Source organism: Hylobates moloch, unplaced genomic scaffold (assembly GCF_009828535.3).
Source record: "Hylobates moloch isolate HMO894 unplaced genomic scaffold, HMol_V3 SCAFFOLD_6, whole genome shotgun sequence".
NCBI classification, from domain to species: Eukaryota; Metazoa; Chordata; class Mammalia; order Primates; family Hylobatidae; genus Hylobates; species Hylobates moloch.
In genome coordinates, this window is record NW_026652281.1 from 116,880,687 (window position 1) to 116,900,351 (window position 19,665).

Here is a 19,665-nt window from a genome sequence, read left to right on the forward strand (position 1 = left end):
TGGCCCCTTGCCCACTCTGCCTGACCCTCCCCACCCACTCAGCTAGGCCCTAGTCCCCTCCCATCCTGGTCCACCTGGCACTTCGGTCCTGTTGCCAGACCCAGATGGTTTGTCCTCTCTGGCATGCAGTAGGTGCTCAATGAATGCTAATCGAATAAGCTATGGCACACGTCTGCCTGCTGAGCAAGGCGCAGTCTTGCCTGTTCTCCTCCCCACTGCCTGGAAGTCCCTCCAGCCTCGGGATTCAGCTCTGTGGCTTTCCCTTCTCTGTGGTCCCTGTCATGGTGCTGACTGTTGGTGTGGTGGCTGTCCCGGTGTGGTGGGGGTCTAGGTCGGGGTCCTCTCAGGGACAGGACTTGCCCAATAGATGGGCCTAAGTCCCAGGAACTAGTGGACGAGGCCCATTATTGGGAGAGACACAGGTCAATGCAGGGGCAGGGCTGGGAGCTCAGAGCTATTCCTGGGTCTGAGGTTCAAGGTGAGTTTGGCCACAGGAGGCAGGAGTCCGGGCCAGATTGGGTCCAGGGTGGTCAGGCTCCTGGGGCAGGCAAGTGACCTGGGCCCTGCAGTTGGGGCAGACCTGGAGCATCACACAGGCCCTGGCCCCTGAGGTGAGTTTGGCAGGCGGCCAGCCTCCCTCTGTGTCCAAGGCCTCCTGGCGGGTTCCGTCAGGAGACAGGGAGTGGGAAGAGGTTGTATCCTCGCACTGAGAGTGCCACCGTCTCTGACTCAGATGGGATCCACACACTCACCTGTGCCCTGATGCTGCTCAACACGGACCTGCACGGCCACGTGAGTTGGGGAGGTGGTGGGGGGTGTCGCATGTCCTCTCAGGGACCCACCTTGTGTTGATCCCGGCCCCTTCCTGAGACCTCTCACTCAGTGGCCGGGCTTCTTTTTGAAGCTGGGGGGGTTGGGCAGCTTGGCTTCTAGATTTGGCCCCGCCCTAGTTTCATTCACCTGTGATCCACCTGAGTCCCCATCCCCAAGTATGCCAGTGAGAGCAGCTGGGTCACGGGAGTTTAAGATGAGCCACAAATGTGTGCCCCTTGTCCATGCTAAGAGATCATGTGCCCTTTCTGCCCCGCAAGTCTGAATGCAGCTGCATTGAAATACCATGCCCAGGACAGCCTCTCCCAAACCCCCGGCCCCTACCAGGCCAAGCAGTGAAGTGACTGGTGTGGGACACCCAGGCTGTGAGGCTGTGTCTGGTCCAGGCCCCAGGCTGTCTCAGCACTTCTCATGGCTAAACAACTCCTTCTTCTTTCCTCTATCTGCTCCGGGACCCCTCTCTGGGCTCTCTTGCCCTCGCAGGTGGTAAGTGTAGCTAGTGGTGTGCATGCCCTGTGTGCCGAGGCCCCCATTACCATGTTGCCCTTCTGTGTCCCCCATCACCATCTGGCTCTACCCAATCACTGCCCCATCATTGCTCACCCACGGTGGTTGGAGCCCCCTGCTAGGTAGGGGATATCTCAGTGACTCATGGGGACAACAGGCCAGCAGGTTAACCAGGAAATCCAGGTGATATGGGGGTGAAAGAAACAGCTGGGATAGACCAAACTTCAGATTCTACTCTTGCCTCCACGTGGTAGCTGTGTGATCCTGGGCAAGCACTGGCCCTCTCTGAGCCTCAGGTTCCACATCTATGAGGTGGGAATAATGACCTCCCTGCGGTGTCATGGGCAGGACTGAGAGAGGTAATGTACGTGGCACCAAGGGGCAGGGTCTGGCACCTAGTAAGGATTTTACTATGAAGAATACTGTTACGTAAAAAGAACAATAGTATTCCTCATTACTGTGAAAATTGAATGAAGGGCAAGCTGGAAGACCCAGCCTGCAGGCCTCTGTAGGGCCAGATTGTGAAGGCCCAGTCTGCTGGCAGCCTGGGCTCATGGGTGCACTGGGGCACCTGGCCTGGGGAGGGCTAGAGCCTCAGTGCCTGCGTCAGGAAGAGCAAATATGCGACAGCTTTTGCCAAGTCCACCTGGGCCTGCAACCTGAGTGTGGAACAAGAGAGAAGACGCATTCCACATGAATGTCACTCAGCTCCAAAGCCCGTGAGCCTGCTGCTGTTCCCCTAGACTGTGCCCTCTGTTTATTGACAGAGAGCAGGTGTTGCTGGCCTGATTTAAAAGGAGCACTCAACAGGCCCCTCACTCCCTGTCCCCACCCATGGCTGGGCCTCCCTATGGCTAAGAACTGCTAAGGAGGGTGGCAGCCACTGTGTAGTGAACCCTGGGCCAAGAGCACCCCGGAGCTTGGTGGGCCTTAGCTGGCGTGGTCCCACATTTATGCCACAGCTGAAGAGAAATGTCAGCACTTCATAGATTAGAAGTGGGTTGGGATGAGTATTCATGTTTGCAGCAGACAGACACTGAGGGTTTCGTCTCTCTCTTGTTATTTTGTTATTTTATTTTATTTTTTTGAGACGGAGTCTCACTCTGTCGCCCAGGCTGAAGTGCAGTGGCGCGATCTCGGCTCACTGCAACCTCCACCTCCCAGGTTCATGCCATTCTCCTGCCTCAGCCTCCTGAGTAGCTGGGACTACAGGCACCTGCCACCACGCCCGGCTAATTTTTTGTATTTTTAGTAGAGATGTCTCTCTTTACGTGGTACTGCTCACAGATTAGGAGTGCAGGCTCCGAGGCTGTGTTCTCTGTTGCTCCACACGAAGGCTGTGTGGCCTGAGACAAGTTATTTACTTCACTGTGCCTCAGTTTCCCCATGATAAAGTGCCAGTGTGTAAAGAATGTGAAGTAAAGCTCGTACCCAAGGCCTGGCGGTTGCAGTTACTGGGAGCTCTTCAGAGCACCTGATGCTTTGCACTTTTCCCCTTGCCTCCTCCCCTCCCCCTGTCACTCTTCAAGCAGGGACTGAGGTCTGGTGGGTTGTGGGGATCTCGGGAACAGGGGCCCTGCTAGTGCCCACAAAAAGAGCTCTGGTCAGAGCGGGAGGCAGTAAGGGGCTATCAGGCTATAGGCATGCGCCTGAGATGGGTGCAGTCTGGTTGAGGAACTGAGGAGGCTTTGTGTAGGAGGGGCGCTGGGACCCTCGAGGTTGGAGGCTCAACAACAACCCTGCTTCTGTGTTCCATGAACAAGACAGGAAAGGGAGCCCCACCAGTTACAGGAGGTGGACAACACAGAAGTGAACAAGCGATTACAAGCTGTGCAGCTCCATGAAGGGCATACACAGGAAGGTGTGATGGGGTCCGGACTGGGAGTCAGGGAAAGCCTGCAAGGTTTGGGCAGAGACCTGGATCAGCGGGAGCCGGCCATGGAAAGATCTGGGACCACGCATTTCAGGCAATGGGGCCAGCAGGGCTGGTTTTCACCTTGTGGCTGTTGGGAATAATGCTGCTGTGAACATTCGTGCACAAGTTTTTGTTTGAACACCTGTTTTCAGTTCTTTGGGGTTTCTACCTCGCAGTGGACTTGCTGGTTCATATATCTGGTTGTTCTGTGTTTACTTTTTTGAGGAGCTGCAGAACTGTTTCCATAGTGGTGTTTGTTTACGTCCAGGTGAGAGATGATGGTAGCATGGGTAGAAGGGACTGACAAGGGAGACCTTTCAGGACTGAGTCTAACAGGACTTGCTGATGGGGTTGGTCAGTGAAAGAGAGGAGCAAGGGTGGCTTTGGCATCTGGCTAGCTGGGGGTGCCATTTCCTGAGAGGGGGAAGAAACTCATGTGTGGGGGTGGTGGTGAGTGGGAGAGGGGGACTTGAGTCTCGCTTTTGAACTGTGTTTGAGATGCCTCTGGACATCAGTGCGGGGAGGCCAAGGAGGCGGTAACATGGATGAGTCTGGGCCCAGTGCAGACACCTGGGCTGAAGACAGAGTTGGGGTGGGGTGGAATTCAAAGCTATGGGACTGGCTGATTGCCATGTCCCTGCAGAGAGAACACACTGATGGCCAAGTCCTGGGGCTCAGCGTTATGTAGAGGCCAGGCAGAGGAGTAGGAAAGACTGCAACGCATCCAGGGAGGTCGGAGGAAACTCATGAGTGTGTGACATCTCTGAAGCCCAGATAAGACAGCATTTCCAGGAGAAGGGAGTGAGTGGCCAACTGTATAAAAGGCTGCCATGAGGTCAAGTAAGGTGATGGCACAAGAGTGACCACTGGGGTTGGAGTGGTCATGGGTGGGAAGGTCAAGGTCATTGGAGACCTTTATAAGAGCACCTTAGGTGGAGTGGAGAGGACAGATGCCAGGTTGAAGTGGGTGAGATGAGCTCAAGAGGTGAGGGTGTGGTGGCCATAGACAGCTCTTAAGATGTTTGGCCTTGCATGGGGGCCTGACAGGAGCCAGCGGTCAAGTCTGATGTTAAAACAGCCCAACCTTGTGCGTGTGCCACCAGGATCAACCCAGCAGACAAGACGCTGCCACTGCAGGAGAGAGAAGGGACAGTGGAAGCGTCCCTCGAGATGAGAAGCAGAGCACAGGTGGGAAGTGGGCTTAAGTGTGAGTGGGGAATGTTGACCCATCTCCCATGTTCATAAGAAAGTGAGGCAGAAAGTGGAGGTGCTGCAGTGGGCCTGGTAGCTCTGGCAATGAGAAGATGAGGGGCTTCTGATGGCTTCTACTTCTACCACGAAGCATGAGATGAGGTCCTGAGCTGAGAGACAAGATGGGAAGGGGGCTGACCAGTCAGGATGGGTTTAGTTAAGGTCACAAAAAATGTAACACCCACTAGCTTTAAAAATGGCAGCTACTTACTGTTTGAAAAGTGTAGAGTCAGGCAGCATCCAGGGTGGATTCGAATCAGCCTTGCGTCCAGTTAAGAGGTGATCTAATTTCTTGTCATTTTCTTCTGACAGTGATGTCAGCCTAATCCCAAGCCTGGCTTCCCCTGCGTGGGCCCGATAGATGCAGCAATTCCAGGCTTCACAGCCACACTTCACTGCTTGCTGGAGAGAGTTGGTACCCGAAGTGTCTTCTTAGGAGCTGGAGTCAGGAAGCCTTCTACCACAGAAGCTCCCAGAAAGTGGCTTTAAAATACCGTTGGCCCCAGATGGGTCATATGCCATTTTCTGAACTGGTCTCTTTGGTCCAGGGAATACCATAGGATAGTTGGAAAAAGCCTAGGTTACCCGAATCAATCTCTGTGGCAAGAGGAATGAGGTGATCCAGGGCCTAGCCCTGGGCTAGAAGGTGGGGTCATTCTTCCCCAACCACACCTCATTGCTGATACATAATGGGAAAAGGGTTTTGGAGAGAGACAGCCACAGTGTCTACTACAGGGACTTTGAGGCTTAAGGGAAAGGAAAAGCTGTGCCATGTTCATGGAGGATGGAGAGCAAACACAGGAACTGTGGCAGTCAGGAGTCTCCATGCCCATGTGGCTGTCGTCATAGACATAAAATGGGACCAATTAGCACAGCTGAGTGTCCCACAAGTGTATTTGGTTGGACTTGGATACAGGTACAGTATAGGAAATCAGTTGGGTTTAGTCAGTGCTGGGCTTTTTCTAGGCAAATACGACAGAATCAGAAAGGGGCAAGAGAGATGTTTGCAGGGAAGTGGTTACTGAAGGGGCCTGGAATCTAAACTGGATAAAAAAGAAATAGAGGACCTTTGGATCTTGTATTAGTCCATTTTCACACTGCTGTAAAGAACTTCCCTGAGACTGGGTAATTTGTAGAGGAAAGAGGCTTCATTGACTCACAGTTCCACATGGCTGGGGAGGCCTCAGGAAATTTACAATCATGGCGGAAAGGGAAGCAGGCATCTTCTTCACGAGGTGGCAGGAGAGAGAAGAATGTAGGAGGAACTTCCAAACACTTATAAAACCATCAGATCTCCTGAGAACTCATTCACTACCATGAGAACAGAGTGGGGGAAACCACCCCCATGATCAAATCACCATCCTCCCTTGACATGTGGGGATTACAATTCGAGATGAGATTTGGGTGGGGACACAGGGCGAAACTGTATCAGATCTCAACAGAGGATCAAAGGGTTGTTGGAGTGAGGGTTCTAAAGAATGGGGGAGGTGGAAGAGCAGGAGATGGGGTTCAGGAGTTGTATTTGAAATGGGGGTTTTGGAGATGATGCCAATGCTGGTGATGTTGGGTGATGACGGGTCAGCAAATGAGCCTGGGATGCACTGAGTGGGGGATGTCAGGGAACGGTGATTTGCAAGCTCCAGCCATGAGAAGATGGCAGTGTGGGTTAGAACTGGAGACGGAGACCAGGAGAGAAATTCCAGAGGTATTTGTGTTGCACAGCCTATGGCACTGGTCGTGGACTGAAGGCTGGGGTAAGGGAGGGAGAACCACCAGGATTGAGGCAAACAGAGAGGGAGGGGTGGGTGGGAGAAGTCATTCCAGGAGAGCTCAAGCTGAAACAAAGATTAATTGTTTTTCAGGAACAGCTTAATTTCTCTCCAAACTTGTGTTGCCTGAAGAGTGGCAACAGCGGGAGTTTCTGGCGAGGCGCATTGGGGCTGGATGGTGGAGGGCTGGAGGGACAGGCCAGGGGTTTGGATGCTGTCCTGAGGTCTGCAGAGGTCCGCCCATTCTCAGATGGTGACAGAACCCCACACAATAACCTTAAGGGAATACCAAGTATAATTAAGGTTTAGCCTAGATTTGGAAATAGTGGCAAGGGTTTTTCTGCCATAGGACCTTTGATCAGCCCCTCCCCTCCTCCTGAAGGATGACGTCTGCTTGGCCCGCCTCATCCTGCTTCTGGAATGAGCCTTAAAGACAGGCTAGCATTGTTCTGACCTCAGGGCTGTGCATGGAAATCAGACTTGTGGGAAAAGGCCTGGCTCCTGTGGGGCAAAGGCAGTGACACAGTTTTACTACGTGGACGATGGCCTGGGCATCACCCTGTACCCGTTTAGCCTCTACTCTGGGCAAGGAGATGAGTTTGAGGAGATGGTCACCCTGGCCCTAGAGTGCCAGGGTCCAGGCCTTGGGATGGGGCGGTGGTTGGACCCACTGTGACTTTCCTCTGCTCGGAGACAGAGGCTGTGGGAAGAAGTCCAAGGGCTCAGGAAAGACTGGGAGGCCCTGTAGATCCAAATGCGGTGGGAGGGAGGGGCGGAACTGGGAATTCAGAGGCCCCAAATCATGGACCTCCCTTGGGCTTTGGGATGATCTGGGTGCATGTCTTTTTGCCTGGTTGTCATTATAAGTATTATATTTTAAAGCAGATAACTTACCCAGTATAATTTCACTTCTTTGCGTGAGTCTTGCTTTTTGGTCCTGAGAAAGATCAATTCTAGTGAATGTTTCACGTGGACTTGAAAAGAATATATCCTGTGGTTGTTGGTTATAATGTTCTATATGTGCCAATGAGGTGCCTATATGTGTTGTAAAAATCATGTATATTCTTATTGATTTATTTTCTTGTTGTGAAACTTACCATTTTAACTATTTTAAAGCTTACAATTTAGTGGCACTAAGTACATTCACAATGGTGTGCAATCATTGCCATTGTCTAGTTTCTGAACATCTTCATCACACCAAAAGAAACCCCATACCCATCAGCAGTCATACCCCATTTCCTCCTCCACCTCGCCCGTGGCTAATGCTAATTTGCTTTCTGTCTCTGTGAATTCATCTATTGTAGATATTTCATATGAGTGGGATCACACAATATGTGGCCTGTTGTGACTGGCGTCTTTCATTTAGCATGTTTTCAAGGTTCATTCATGTCATAACATGTATTAGTAGTTCATTTTTTATGGTTGAATACTATTCCATTGTATGGATATGCCACATTTTGTTTATCTGTTTATCTCTTGATGGATATTTGGGTCGTTTCCATCTTTTGTGAATAGTGCTGCTATGAACATTCATGTACAAGTTTTTGTCTGAATATCTGTTTTCATATTTTGGGGATATATACCTAGGACTGACTTGCTGGGTCATAGGATAATTCTTTTTTTTTTTTTTTTGAGACGGAGTCTCGCTTTGTCACCCAGGCTGGAGTGCAGCGGTGCAATCTCGGCTCACTGCAAGCTCCGCCTCCCAGGTTCACGCCATTCTCCTGCCTCAGCCTCTCCGAGTAGCTGGGACTACAGGCGCCCGCCACCATGCCCGGCTAATTTTTTGTATTTTTAGTAGAGACGGAGTTTCACCGTGGTCTCGATCTCCTGACCTCGTGATCCGCCCGCCTCGGCCTCCCAAAGTGCTGGGATTACAAGCGTGAGCCACCGCGCCAGGCCAGGATAATTCTACATTTAACTTTTTGAGGAAGTGCCCAACTGTTTTCCATAGTGGCTGAACCATTTTACATTTCCACCACCAATGTGCAGGGGTGTTCTAATTTCTTTACATCCTCACCAACCCTTTTCTTTTTTTTGAAAAAAAAAAAAAAAAAAAAAAAAAAAAAAAAGAGCCATCCTAGTGGATGTGAAGTGGTATCTCATTGTGGTTTGGATTTGTGTTTCCCCAGTGATTAGTGATGTTGAGCATTTTTGTCATGTACTTTTTGGCCATTTGTATATTTTCTTTGGAGAAATGTCTATTCAGGTCCTTCATTCATTTTAAAATTAGGTTGTATGTCTTTTGTTGTTGTGTTCTTAGAGTTCTTTATATATCCTTGATACTAGACCCTTAGTAGATACTTTATTTACAAATGTTTTTATCTCACTCTGTGGGTTGTTTTTCATCTCTTGATAGTGTTCTTTTTTTTTTTTTCCTTTTGAGACAGGGTCTCTCTGTTGCCCAAGCTGGAGTGTAGTGGTGTGATCCTGGCTCACTGCAGCCTCAATCTCCTGGGCTCAAACAATCCTCTCACCTCAGCCTCCTGAGTAGCTGGGACCACAGGCATGTGCCACCATGCCCAGCTAATTTTCTTTCTTCCTTCCTTCTTTCTTTCCTTCCTTCCTTCCTTCCTTCCTTCCTTCCTTCCTTCCTTCCTTCCTTCCTTCCTTCCTTCTTTCTTTTTCTTTCTTTCTTTCTCTCTCTTTTTCTTTTTCTTTCTTTTTCTTTCTCTTTCCTTCTTTCTTTCTTTCTTTCCTTTCTTTTCTTTTCTTTCTTTTTTTTTTTTTTTTTTTTTTTAGAGACAAGGTCTCCCTATGTTGCCCAGACTGGCCTCAAACTCCTGGGCTCAAGTGATCCTCCCACCTTGGCTTCCCAAAGTGCTGGGATTACAAGTGTGAGCCACCACACCTGGACTTGCTTTTTTTTTTTTAATTATTGATTCAATCTCTTGTTATAAGTCTATTCAGATTTTCTATTTCTTCTTGAGCTAGTTTTAGTAGCTTGTGTATTTCTAAGAATTTGTCCATTTCATCTGGGTTATCTAATTTTTTGGCATAGAATTCTTGCCAACTTTTTGTCTGCTTGTTCTTCCTGTTACTATGAGAGCAGTGTTAAAATCTCCAGCCAAGATTGTGAATATGTCTTCTTTTAGTTCTGTCAATTTTTGTCTTGTATATTTTGAAGCTATGCTACTAGATGTATACAGATTTAGGATGATTGTATCTTCTGGCAGATTGACCCTTTTATCACTATGAACACGTCCTTCTTTATGTGTAGTAATGCTTCTTGCCTTCAAATCTATTTTGTCAGATGTTAGTGTAGCTATACTGGAGTTCTTTTGTTAGTGTTTATGTGGTACATCTTCTTCTGACTTTTTCTTTCAAAGATTTCTGTTCTTTTATATTTAAGGCATGTCTCTTGTATCATATACTTAAAAATAAAATCTGGTAATGTTAATTTGAACATTTAATGAATTATGATATATTTGAGTTTAAGTATATCAAGGGACTGTTTTCTCTTTGACTCCTCTGTTCTGTTTCTTTTTTTTCTTCTTTTGCCTACTTTTGGATTAAGTATTTTTCAGAATTCAATTTTCCTGCTCTGTTAGCTTGTTAGTTGTGCATTCTTTCGGAATTCCTTTTATGGTTGGCAATTTTCATTCTCGACTTATAAAGTACTTGTACCACTTCCTGGGCAATGAAATACCTTGAAACACTTTAGTTCCATTTACTGCTCTCTTAACTTATATACTCCTGTTATCATGCTTTTAACTATTATATCTCTCTATATTTTATTCCCTGGGAAACTTTATTGTTGCTCTACATAGTCAATTTCCATTTACAGTTACCAATTCTTTTTGTTATTTCATTCATTTCTGCTTCTCCACATTTCCATCTGGGATACTTTTTCTTCTTTTAGTATTTTCTTTCTTAATTTCAACTTTTATGTTGAAGTGTGACTGGGGTGTTTCCCAGGACCCTTGTCCTTGGTGGACCCTGAACTCCAACCTCATTTCTCCAATCCTAAGAGGCCACTTAGCTGCTCAGCCCCTGCACACTGCTGGGAAGGAGCAGGTGCTTCGGGGAGGAATGCTGCTCTTTCTGGGGTCACCTCTCCACACTCCCCTGCAGGATCCTCACCCTTGAAGACTTCACTGCTTTTGTAAAGCCTCCAATGCTGCTGGGAAGGTTCACCCACAAGAAGATAGTCTGATATTGCTCAGATTAGAAATCTTGCCGTGTAATTTTTTGATTTTGCGCTCCTGACCGATGGCTGGGGAATGTTGTTTGTGTGGAACTCAAAGACAGTCTTACCAACATTGCCCTCATAATCCTGTATTGCAAATGTACACACACGGCTATATACTTATATATGTACACACACATATATATGTAAAACTGCACAGAAAAATACAAAACACACTTGCATCAAGGCATACATAGGATCTTTTCTCCTGAACTATTTGGAAAAGGCATAGAAAGTTCTTGCTTGTCAGCTACTTATAAAGCCTTACATCATTGTTTTCTGAATGATTTCTGTGGTGTGTGAATGTCCCACATGATGCTAATAGAGTGTCTTTGCTAAAATAGTGCCACAGTCAGTAAACTTGGGAAATGACATGGAATCGTCTCCTTGGAGACACCAGCACAAATCAGCGTGGTAAAGACTCTGAAACATGTAAATAAACTTGTTCTATTATGAAATCTTTTTTTGAGAGAATACCTATTTCCATCTCCTGGAATACCAGAGTTCTGTAGGTAAACCTTGGAAAACACTGCTTTAGAGCAAACCCCAATGCACAAAATCCTACAGCGATAAGTATCTGGTATTCAAGAGTCTTCATCCTCACAAAGTGCTGTTCAATGTTTTCTCAAACGTGGGGACTCCAAGGAGAGTCTGGAAATATGAATTTTCGGTGTTGGGTTTGCAGGGTTTGAGCCCCTCTGCTACTCATTGGTTAAAACAAGAAGGCAGAACTTGGGGATTTAGTCATTTCCAGCTCTTTGCCTGTTTCTACCTCCGAGCGTGAAACCATCTGCTTGGGTTTTCTTTGTCCCAGCTCAGCTAAGCTCAGCTCAGTATGGGGCACTCATGTGTGTCCGTGGCAATTGATTTTTGACTCCCATAATCTTTCCCTCACTTCACCTATGTCTTGGAAGGCTTGCTGCCCCTCTGTGCAGGTGAGAGGGTGAGACAGTTGTGGCAGAATATGCAGAGCTTCTGCTCAGAAGCCAAGAGGCCTGGGTTCAAGTCCTGGTGCTGAGTGACCTTGGGAGAGTTAACCGTGGAGTAGCGGTGAGATACGGGCTTTGGTTTCAGACACACTTGGCCTTTTCACTTCCTTGCTTTGTGATCATGGGCATGTCACTTCACCTTCCTGTACCTCAGTTTCCTTACCTGTCAAATGGGGATAATAAAAACAGACACCTCACCTCCTCCTTGGGGTGAGAAAGAAATAAGGTAATGCATGTCAAGCACAAGACCTGGAACATAGTAGGCACCTGGCAAATGTCAGCTCTTACAACTCTTCATCCAGCCCAACTCCTTCACCTGGGCAGCAGGCGAAGCCTAACCTCTCAAGATGCTTGAGAATCAAGCACAGTTCTGACTGTGAGAAAGAGTTTTGTAAACTCTTGGAGACAAAAGAAAATTCATGCAATTTAATTTTCATTATTGCCCTTAATGCTGCCTCATCCCTCTGGCTGGGCAGGGCAGGGTGTGTGGGGAACACACCAGCCTCCTTCCCTACTCTTAGGCAGAACCATTTCTCCATTACAGAACATTGGCAAAAAGATGTCCTGTCAGCAATTCATTGCCAACTTGGACCAGCTGAATGACGGCCAAGACTTTGCCAAAGACCTGCTGAAGGTACTGTCTGCTGAGAGTCCCCCTCCCACTAGCTGTGCCCTGCATGGATAGAGAGGAGAGAGGTCTCTGCCTCGTGAAATCCTGGCATTCCAGGCCCTTAACACAAGGTGCAGGGCCATGATGACAAAGTTAGAAACCACCGAGCTCAACATTTGGCTGTTCTGTGTTTCCTGAGTTAGGCAGAGGGGAAGGCTTTGTGAGATTTGTTTTTAGTACTCCATTATTGCCATTACTGTCACAGTAATAATCAACACTGCTAGGAACTGTCACAGCTGCCACCCACCACAACCACCACCACCACTTTCACCACAAACATCATTATCGTCACCACAAGGGAAAGCCCCCTCATTCCTTCAACATCACCAGGAATTAAGAGAATCCAGTTTTCTTTTGAGGCTGAAGTGAAGGGTGGAACTCTAGCCTTTCTAGTCTGGTCATTTCTCCACTGAGGAAAAGGAGCAGGTTTTTGGTGGGTCGGTGATGGGTTCATTTTTATTATTTTTAAATTTTTGAGACAAGATCTCATTCTGTCACCCACACTGGAGTGCAGTGATGCGATCATGACTCACTGCAGTCTCGAGCTTTTGGCCTCAAAGGATCCTCCCGCCTCAGCCTCCCAAGTAGCTGGGACTATAGGTGCATGCCACTGTGCCTGGCGATTTTTATTTTTATGCTTTTTTTTTTTTGTAGAGCTAGGGGTTTCATTATGCTGCCCAGGCTGGTCTCAAACTCCCGGGCTCAAGCAATCCTCACACCTCAGCCTCCCTAAGTGCTGAAATTACAGGCGTAAGCCACTGCACCCAGCCAGCTTCATTTTTAAATAGTGGGTTCGAAGAATCTGATGATACTACAGGGGTAGTTGAATAATGAGTTCGGAGGTCTCCATCCAAACCCCAATGTTCCATAGAACATTGTCTCCGTCACTCTTCTTACTATATTATATTCTTCACCATTGAGAAGCATTTGTTAAGAACATATTTGTGAGATCAAACAATCCCAGCCCCACTACCCACCTATCCATTTCTCCCCAACTACTCATTCACCTATCTACCCACTTCTGCACCCATCTACTCATCCTCCCATGCATCCACCCAGCCACTCAATCATTCACCTACCAATACACCCACCCATTCACCCATCACCCATATATATATATATCCCCAAACTCTCCCTTCCCACTCCTCGCATAGCAACCGCTCACCCATTCACCCTTCACCCACACAGACACCCTGTACTCCTCAAACACTCCCTCATCTACTCACCTAGACAAACATCTCCACATCTACTCACCCATCCCTCTATCCCCCATTCCCCACCCATTCACTTACCCATCAACCCACCCACCTATTCATCCTCAAATCTATCAACCCAATCATTTACTCAATCATCCACCCAACACCCTGCCATTCATTTGCCCACCCATATCCTCATGCATACACCCCTAAATCTTCCTCATATACCCTCTGTCCACCCACCCATCTTCTATTCACTCACCCATCCACCTGCTTATTTTCCCACCCATCCTTCCATCTTCCACCTGTCCACTTCCCCATCGATCCATTCAGTCACCCATCCTCCCATTCATCCTCCCATCCATTCATCTACCCTGTTGAGCACTTGCTGTATGTCAAGTTCTGGATTATGCACTGGAAATTCAGTAGTGAACAAATGGACAGCCTCTGACCTTGTGAAGCTTACAGTCTCCTATGGGAGATTGACATTAAGTGATCACATAATTAAATACCACCCATCCGTACATCCACCCACCCACTCACTTACCCATCTAACAAATAAATATGATTCAAACACCCACTTTGCCCCATTGGCTGAAAAGGTGCTCCCTCACTGTACCCATGTTATTGGTGGTAGATGGGGTTTTCTTTAACTCTTCACCTGAATTTCCCCCTCTCTCTTTTCCCTCTCCCAGACCCTTTACAACTCCATCAAGAATGAAAAGCTGGAATGGGCCATGTGAGTAGTGATTATGGGCACAGGTATGGGGAGCCTGCATCCCTGGGAGGGGGAGTGTGGGGGTGCAGGTCCCTCATTCTGACCACTCTCCATGGTGCTGATCCCTCCCAATCCAGGGTCTGACACCTGTGTCTAGCTGGCGCACACTTGGTGTTGAATTCCCCTTTGGATTCATTGTCTGTATTGAGAAAAAGAGTGCAATGTTTGCATTGTTATGGAATAGATTGAACTGTGACTTTAGTTCTTTGATGTCCACAGCTGGTTTTCTATATGGGGATAGTGTTCCAATTCCCATTGATGACCGCTCCTTTCCCTTTGGGAAGTAGGCAGACAGGAGGCATGAGGCCTCTATAACCTGGAGAATATGACCACGTTTAGGTGGTGACTGTTACTGACAGTGGGAAGGGGAGAGTGCCCTCTAACTTCTTCCCCTGCAAAGGCAGTGAGACCTGTAGGTCTCATCAGGAAAGAGGGGTGTTGACCTTGCTGTTTGGGGAGACCGTGAAAGGCTCTGATGTGCTCCCCAGGACAGGCAGGTCCATGTAGAGGCCTCAGGCAGGGATTAGCAGGAACTCCAATCCCACAGGGAAGAGCTGGCACTTTCTGCCAGGGCTGTCATGGGGGCCCAGGCTTCAGGGCCTTACCTGCTGGACTCCCACTGCCAGCATGTCGGTGGGGTTTGTGCAGTAGCTTCAGTCTGGCCACGGTTAGTGCTCCCTGGGATGGAGAGAGAAGGAAGACTAGGAAGGAGACCTGGTGACAGTAAAGTCTCCACGTTGGTGATCAAGGGTGATAATTGGGGCTTGGAGGACAAAAATCAAAGATCAGAGGTCAGAGGTCAGAAGTGGAGATGAGAGGAGGGGTCAGAGATCTGGATCTGCGGTCTGGAATTGGAATCTCTTCATCTCTGCCTCCTGGGGCTGCTCTTCCTCCATGACCCTGGCTCCTGGAGGGGAGGCTGGTGGGGAAAGGCCATGACGATGCGGGGCTGAGGCCTCCCTGGAGGTGGTGCTCAGGCCTAGTACTTCCTAGTGATGAGGACGAGCTGAGGAAATCCCTGTCTGAGCTGGTGGATGACAAGTTCGGGACAGGGACGAAGAAGGTGACGCGAATCCTGGATGGTGGCAACCCCTTCCTGGATGTCCCACAGGCGCTCAGTGCCACCACCTATAAGCACGGCGTCCTGACCCGGAAGACTCACGCTGACATGGATGGCAAGAGGAGTGGGTGTCAGGATGGGAGAGGGGCATGGGAGGGAGGCTGGCACAGAGGGGGGCGCCCCAGGCCACTCTTTGGGGATGAACATACAGGTGGACATGTAGTGGGAGGTGGGGTTGGAGAGATTGCAGAGGGAGGCTGCAGCCACACTACCAGTGCCCTCCTCCCCAGCGCCCCGTGGGAGGCGTGGCTGGAAGAAATTCTACGCAGTGCTCAAAGGGACCATCCTGTACCTGCAGAAGGTGAGAGACTGCCCCAGAGACCTTACTCAGAAAGGGCCAGCTCAGTCCCATCCCGCCCAGGCCTTGTGGCACCCGAAGGCCCCAGGCAGGACCTGAGGCTCAGGCACAGGCTGGGTCCTTCCCCAGACTTGGGCCCACTCAGGGCTTTGGAGGTTTTTGGGAAAACTTGGTGCCCAGTGGCTCAGTGGACTCTCAGCATGAGGCCTGTTCATGCCTCTGGGACAAACTGGGGTAAGGGGAGGGGTACCTGGATTCTTGCTGGGGTGGGTGAGGCAGCAGGAACAGAAAAATTAAGGGAGCTATAGGGTTAGACAGAGAGGAGTGAGAGGAGGGGAGAGTGGAAGGTGTGGGTCAGTGACCCTAGCTCGCCCATCCCCCCCCACCCAGGATGAGTACAGGCCTGACAAAGCTCTATCGGAGGGTGACCTGAAGAATGCCATTCGTGTGCATCACGCTCTGGCCACCAGGGCCTCTGACTACAGCAAGAAGTCCAATGTGCTCAAGCTTAAGACGGCCGACTGGAGGGTATTCCTCTTCCAGGCACCGTGAGTAGGAGCTGGAGCCCCTCATTCCCACCTGGGGCCCAGGGCCACAGTGACCCGACGCACAACCCCTCTCCTTCCTGTGAGTCAGCAACAGAGCATGTGTATCCACATGACACAGACCGACAGCTGGGTCCCCCCAAAGCAGCGATTCTCAATGTGTGGTTCCCCTCAGCATCACTTGCAGTCTCTCTGGCCCCACCTTAGACCTACTGAACCCGAAACTCTGGGATGGCTCCAGCAACTGTGTTTAACAAGCTCTGCAGGGGCTGCTGAGTGTGCTGGAGTCTGTAATGTGGGGCAGGTGGCATCTTTACAAATCATCCTTCACTTTAAGTGTGGGAAAGATGCACCCTCCAGGTAACCTGTAAGGCTGTCCTTCTACCACGTCTCGTCCTCCTGTGACTTGAGATTGGGGTACACATGTCACATGAGCTTGCAAGGAGGCAGGCTAGTGGATGAGGCCTCAGGATCACAGTGCCAGTGCGGGGCAGGCAGCGGGGGAGGGCAGGAGGGCTGTGGGGGTCACCCAGTTGCTATTGCCTCTGATGATCCCCAGTCCACGGTCACTCCCACCCATTCACCCCAGGGCCACTAGCTGTGGACCTGGGAAGTTTGATTTTCACATGAGAATTCGGGTGTGCCTGGGATCTGGGACAGAAAGGGAGCTCCCTGCATAGCTCTGGCCAGGCTCATCCAGCCCCCATGCGTCCTCCCTCTCCCCTTTACCCACCCATCTAGAGGTACTGGTGCCTTCTCAGTGCCAGGCCCAGTGCTGGGTACGGGACAATGAGTGGGGGAGAGGGAGTCCTGTGTGAGAGGCCGGCACCCTCTCCCCATCCTGTCCCCAGGAGCAAGGAAGAAATGCTGTCCTGGATCCTCAGGATCAACCTGGTGGCAGCCATCTTCTCTGCCCCGGCCTTCCCAGCCGCTGTCAGCTCCATGAAGAAGTTCTGTCGGCCCCTGCTGCCCTCCTGCACCACCCGCCTCTGCCAGGTACATGCTCCTGGGTCAACATTTTGCCTCCCCAGGCTGCCATCCTCAGCCCAGGCCCCCATCCAGCAGCCCCACCCCAGCTCTGTCTCTAGACTGGGTGATCCTGGGCTGAAGGACACCAGCGAAGGACACCTCTTCCCTCCATCCCACGCACCCCACTCCCACGTCGACGGGGAGACCAAGGCATGGCACACAGGGGCCACAGCTGTGGCAGGTGGCATGGAGCTGCCTCTATGCCAGTGCATCCCTGTGGATGTGACTGAGAGTTGGTGGCCTTGTGTGCACCTGGGCACAAATGCAAGAGACTGTGTGTCACAGGGAGCTCGCACAGGTGACACCTGGCTGATGCTTTATCCAGTGCTCTTTTGCTGCCCTCACCTATTCTTAAATGTTTTATTTGTAATCCTAGAAAACCCAACTCACCCATGCTGCAGGCTCTCAGGGCTTCTTTGGAGAGGATAGGAGAAATGGTGGCCCGGAGCTTGAGAGGTAGAGGGCAGCAGAAGCCCCACACTTCCTCTTTGCCAGCGGTCTTTCCCACTAGGCCTTGTCCTGGGTCTCCCCACTGAGCTCCTGGGCTCCTGCTTCTGCCCAGAACCTCTGTGCAATGCACGTACACCATGTACACGCACATACCATACACATTCATGTGTGTAAACACACAGGTGGTGACTCATACACACATGCACGCATGATCTCACAGCACCAGGGGGCCTGGCTATCCTGTAGTGGGTGGGATGTGTGTGTTTGCCCATCAGCGACAGTGTCTCCGCCTGTCTTTGGGTGTGATCCTGGGTCTGCACCATTGGGAATATCTGGGCATGAATGTAAGAGAACGCGTGTATCATATGGAGCAGGTGATAGCGGGGCCAGGCTGGCCTTGGTCCAGGGTGTTTGTGTGTGCACATGGGAGTGCATATGAGCTGGGTTGTGTGTGGGGGTCATTGTGTGTCTGTGTCAGGGACTGTCTATGTGCACATATAAGTGTGAGCATCTCTTGTCTCCCGAGCCTGCGGTGGGGTGGCTGGGGGGCATCGAGGAAAGCTGATGCTGATAGGAGCAGGGAGAGGAGGAAGGGAGGTGGGAGGAAAAGCATGCCTTCGGGTCCAGAGCCTGGCTCTGTCCCCACATTTTGGTGCCGCTGGCTAGGCCTTCATTTCCCTTTGGTGGAGCAGCTCCTGGTAGAACAGGATTTGAGCCACTCTGTGACATCCTGAGAGTAAGGCCTCATAGTCCAGGATTTGTCTTTGCAGGAGGAGCAACTGCGGTCTCATGAGAATAAGTTGAGGCAGCTGACTGCGGAGCTGGCCGAACACAGGTGTCACCCAGTCGAGAGGGGCATCAAGTCCAAGGAGGCCGAGGAGTACCGGTTGAAGGAGCACTATCTCACCTTCGAGGTGAGCCTTGCGGGGCTGGATTGCAAAGCCCAGCACCCTGCTCTTTCTCCTTCCTGCCTGGCCTGATGTGGGACTGGGGAGGTGAAGCCTAGTGATAAAGGGGCTTGCTCACGTGGCAGCTGGCAGGGAACAGGGTCCCCTGACCCTTAGTCCCCGGTCCTTCCAGAGTGCCAGCCTTCCCTGACAGCGGTGAAGGGCAGAAGCTCAGATGAAGGCCCTCAGATGCTGCCAAATCTTCCTCTTAAATGTTTGTGCCAATTTCTAACCCCTTTAATAATTTGTGAATGTACTTATTTCTCCATGCCCTCACCAGCACTGGGCATTGCAAAACGTTTTAATCTTCACTAACCTGATAGGTTTAACAATTAGTATCTCATTATTATTATTTTTTTTTTGAGATGGAATCTCACTCTGTCTCCCAGGCTGGAGTACAGTAGCACGATCTTGGCTCACTACAATCACTGCCTCCTGGGTTCAAGCAATTCTCCTGCCTCAGCCTCCCAAACAACTGGGATTACAGGCACGTGCCACCATGCCTGGCTAATTTTTGTATTTTTAGTAGATATGGGGTTTCACCACGTTGGCCAGGATGGTCTGGAACTCTTGACTTCAGGTGATCCACCTGCCTCGGCCTCCCAAAGTGCTGGGATTACAGGTGTGAGCCACCACGCCCAGCCTCATTACTATTTTAATTTGGATTTAAAAACGTTTTAATTGCAGTGAGACATGTAATATAAAATTTACCATCTTCACCATTTTTAAGTGTATAGTTCAGTAGTGTTAAGTCTATTCACATTGTTGTGTAACCAATCTCCACAATTCTTTCCTCTTCCTAAACCGAAACTCTGTACACATTAAATAATAACTTCCCATCCTCCCCTCCCTCCAGCCCCTGACAATCACCATTCTACTCTCTGGCCCTGTGATTTTGACTACTCTAAGTGGAATCCTACAGAACTTATCTTTTTGTGATTGAATTATTTTACTTAGCATAATGTCCTTAAGGTTCATCCATGTTGTAGCGTGTGTCAGAATTTCCTTTCTTTTTAACCCATTTATGGCGGAGGTTACAAATTTTTTTTTGGTGAAAAATCAGATCTTGGAGATGACCTTGAGCAGTATGATATAAATAACTCCCATGAGCTTAACGTTCCAATAATGGAACATTAGGCATAAATGGGATAAGGCTGAATAATATTCCATTGTATGCATAC

General features: G+C 49.7%; 1 protein-coding gene across 2 annotated transcripts in view; it reads left to right on the forward strand.

Annotated features, from left to right (window-relative positions):
* PSD2 (pleckstrin and Sec7 domain containing 2) overlaps positions 1–19,665 on the forward strand; it is a 49,312-nt gene that overhangs the window by 26,575 nt on the left and 3,072 nt on the right. The window contains exons 7-14 of one of the 2 annotated variants that reach the window (XM_032158061.2): positions 734–792; positions 11,996–12,085; positions 14,013–14,056; positions 15,089–15,279; positions 15,446–15,516; positions 15,904–16,061; positions 16,910–17,054; positions 18,308–18,451. In XM_032158061.2, coding sequence (XP_032013952.1) covers positions 734–792; positions 11,996–12,085; positions 14,013–14,056; positions 15,089–15,279; positions 15,446–15,516; positions 15,904–16,061; positions 16,910–17,054; positions 18,308–18,451 — 902 coding nt within the window. Of the gene's footprint in view, positions 1–733; positions 795–11,994; positions 12,086–14,012; positions 14,057–15,088; positions 15,280–15,445; positions 15,517–15,903; positions 16,062–16,909; positions 17,055–18,307; positions 18,452–19,665 lie in introns of both variants that reach the window. The other variant, XM_058441274.1, reaches the window with a different exon arrangement.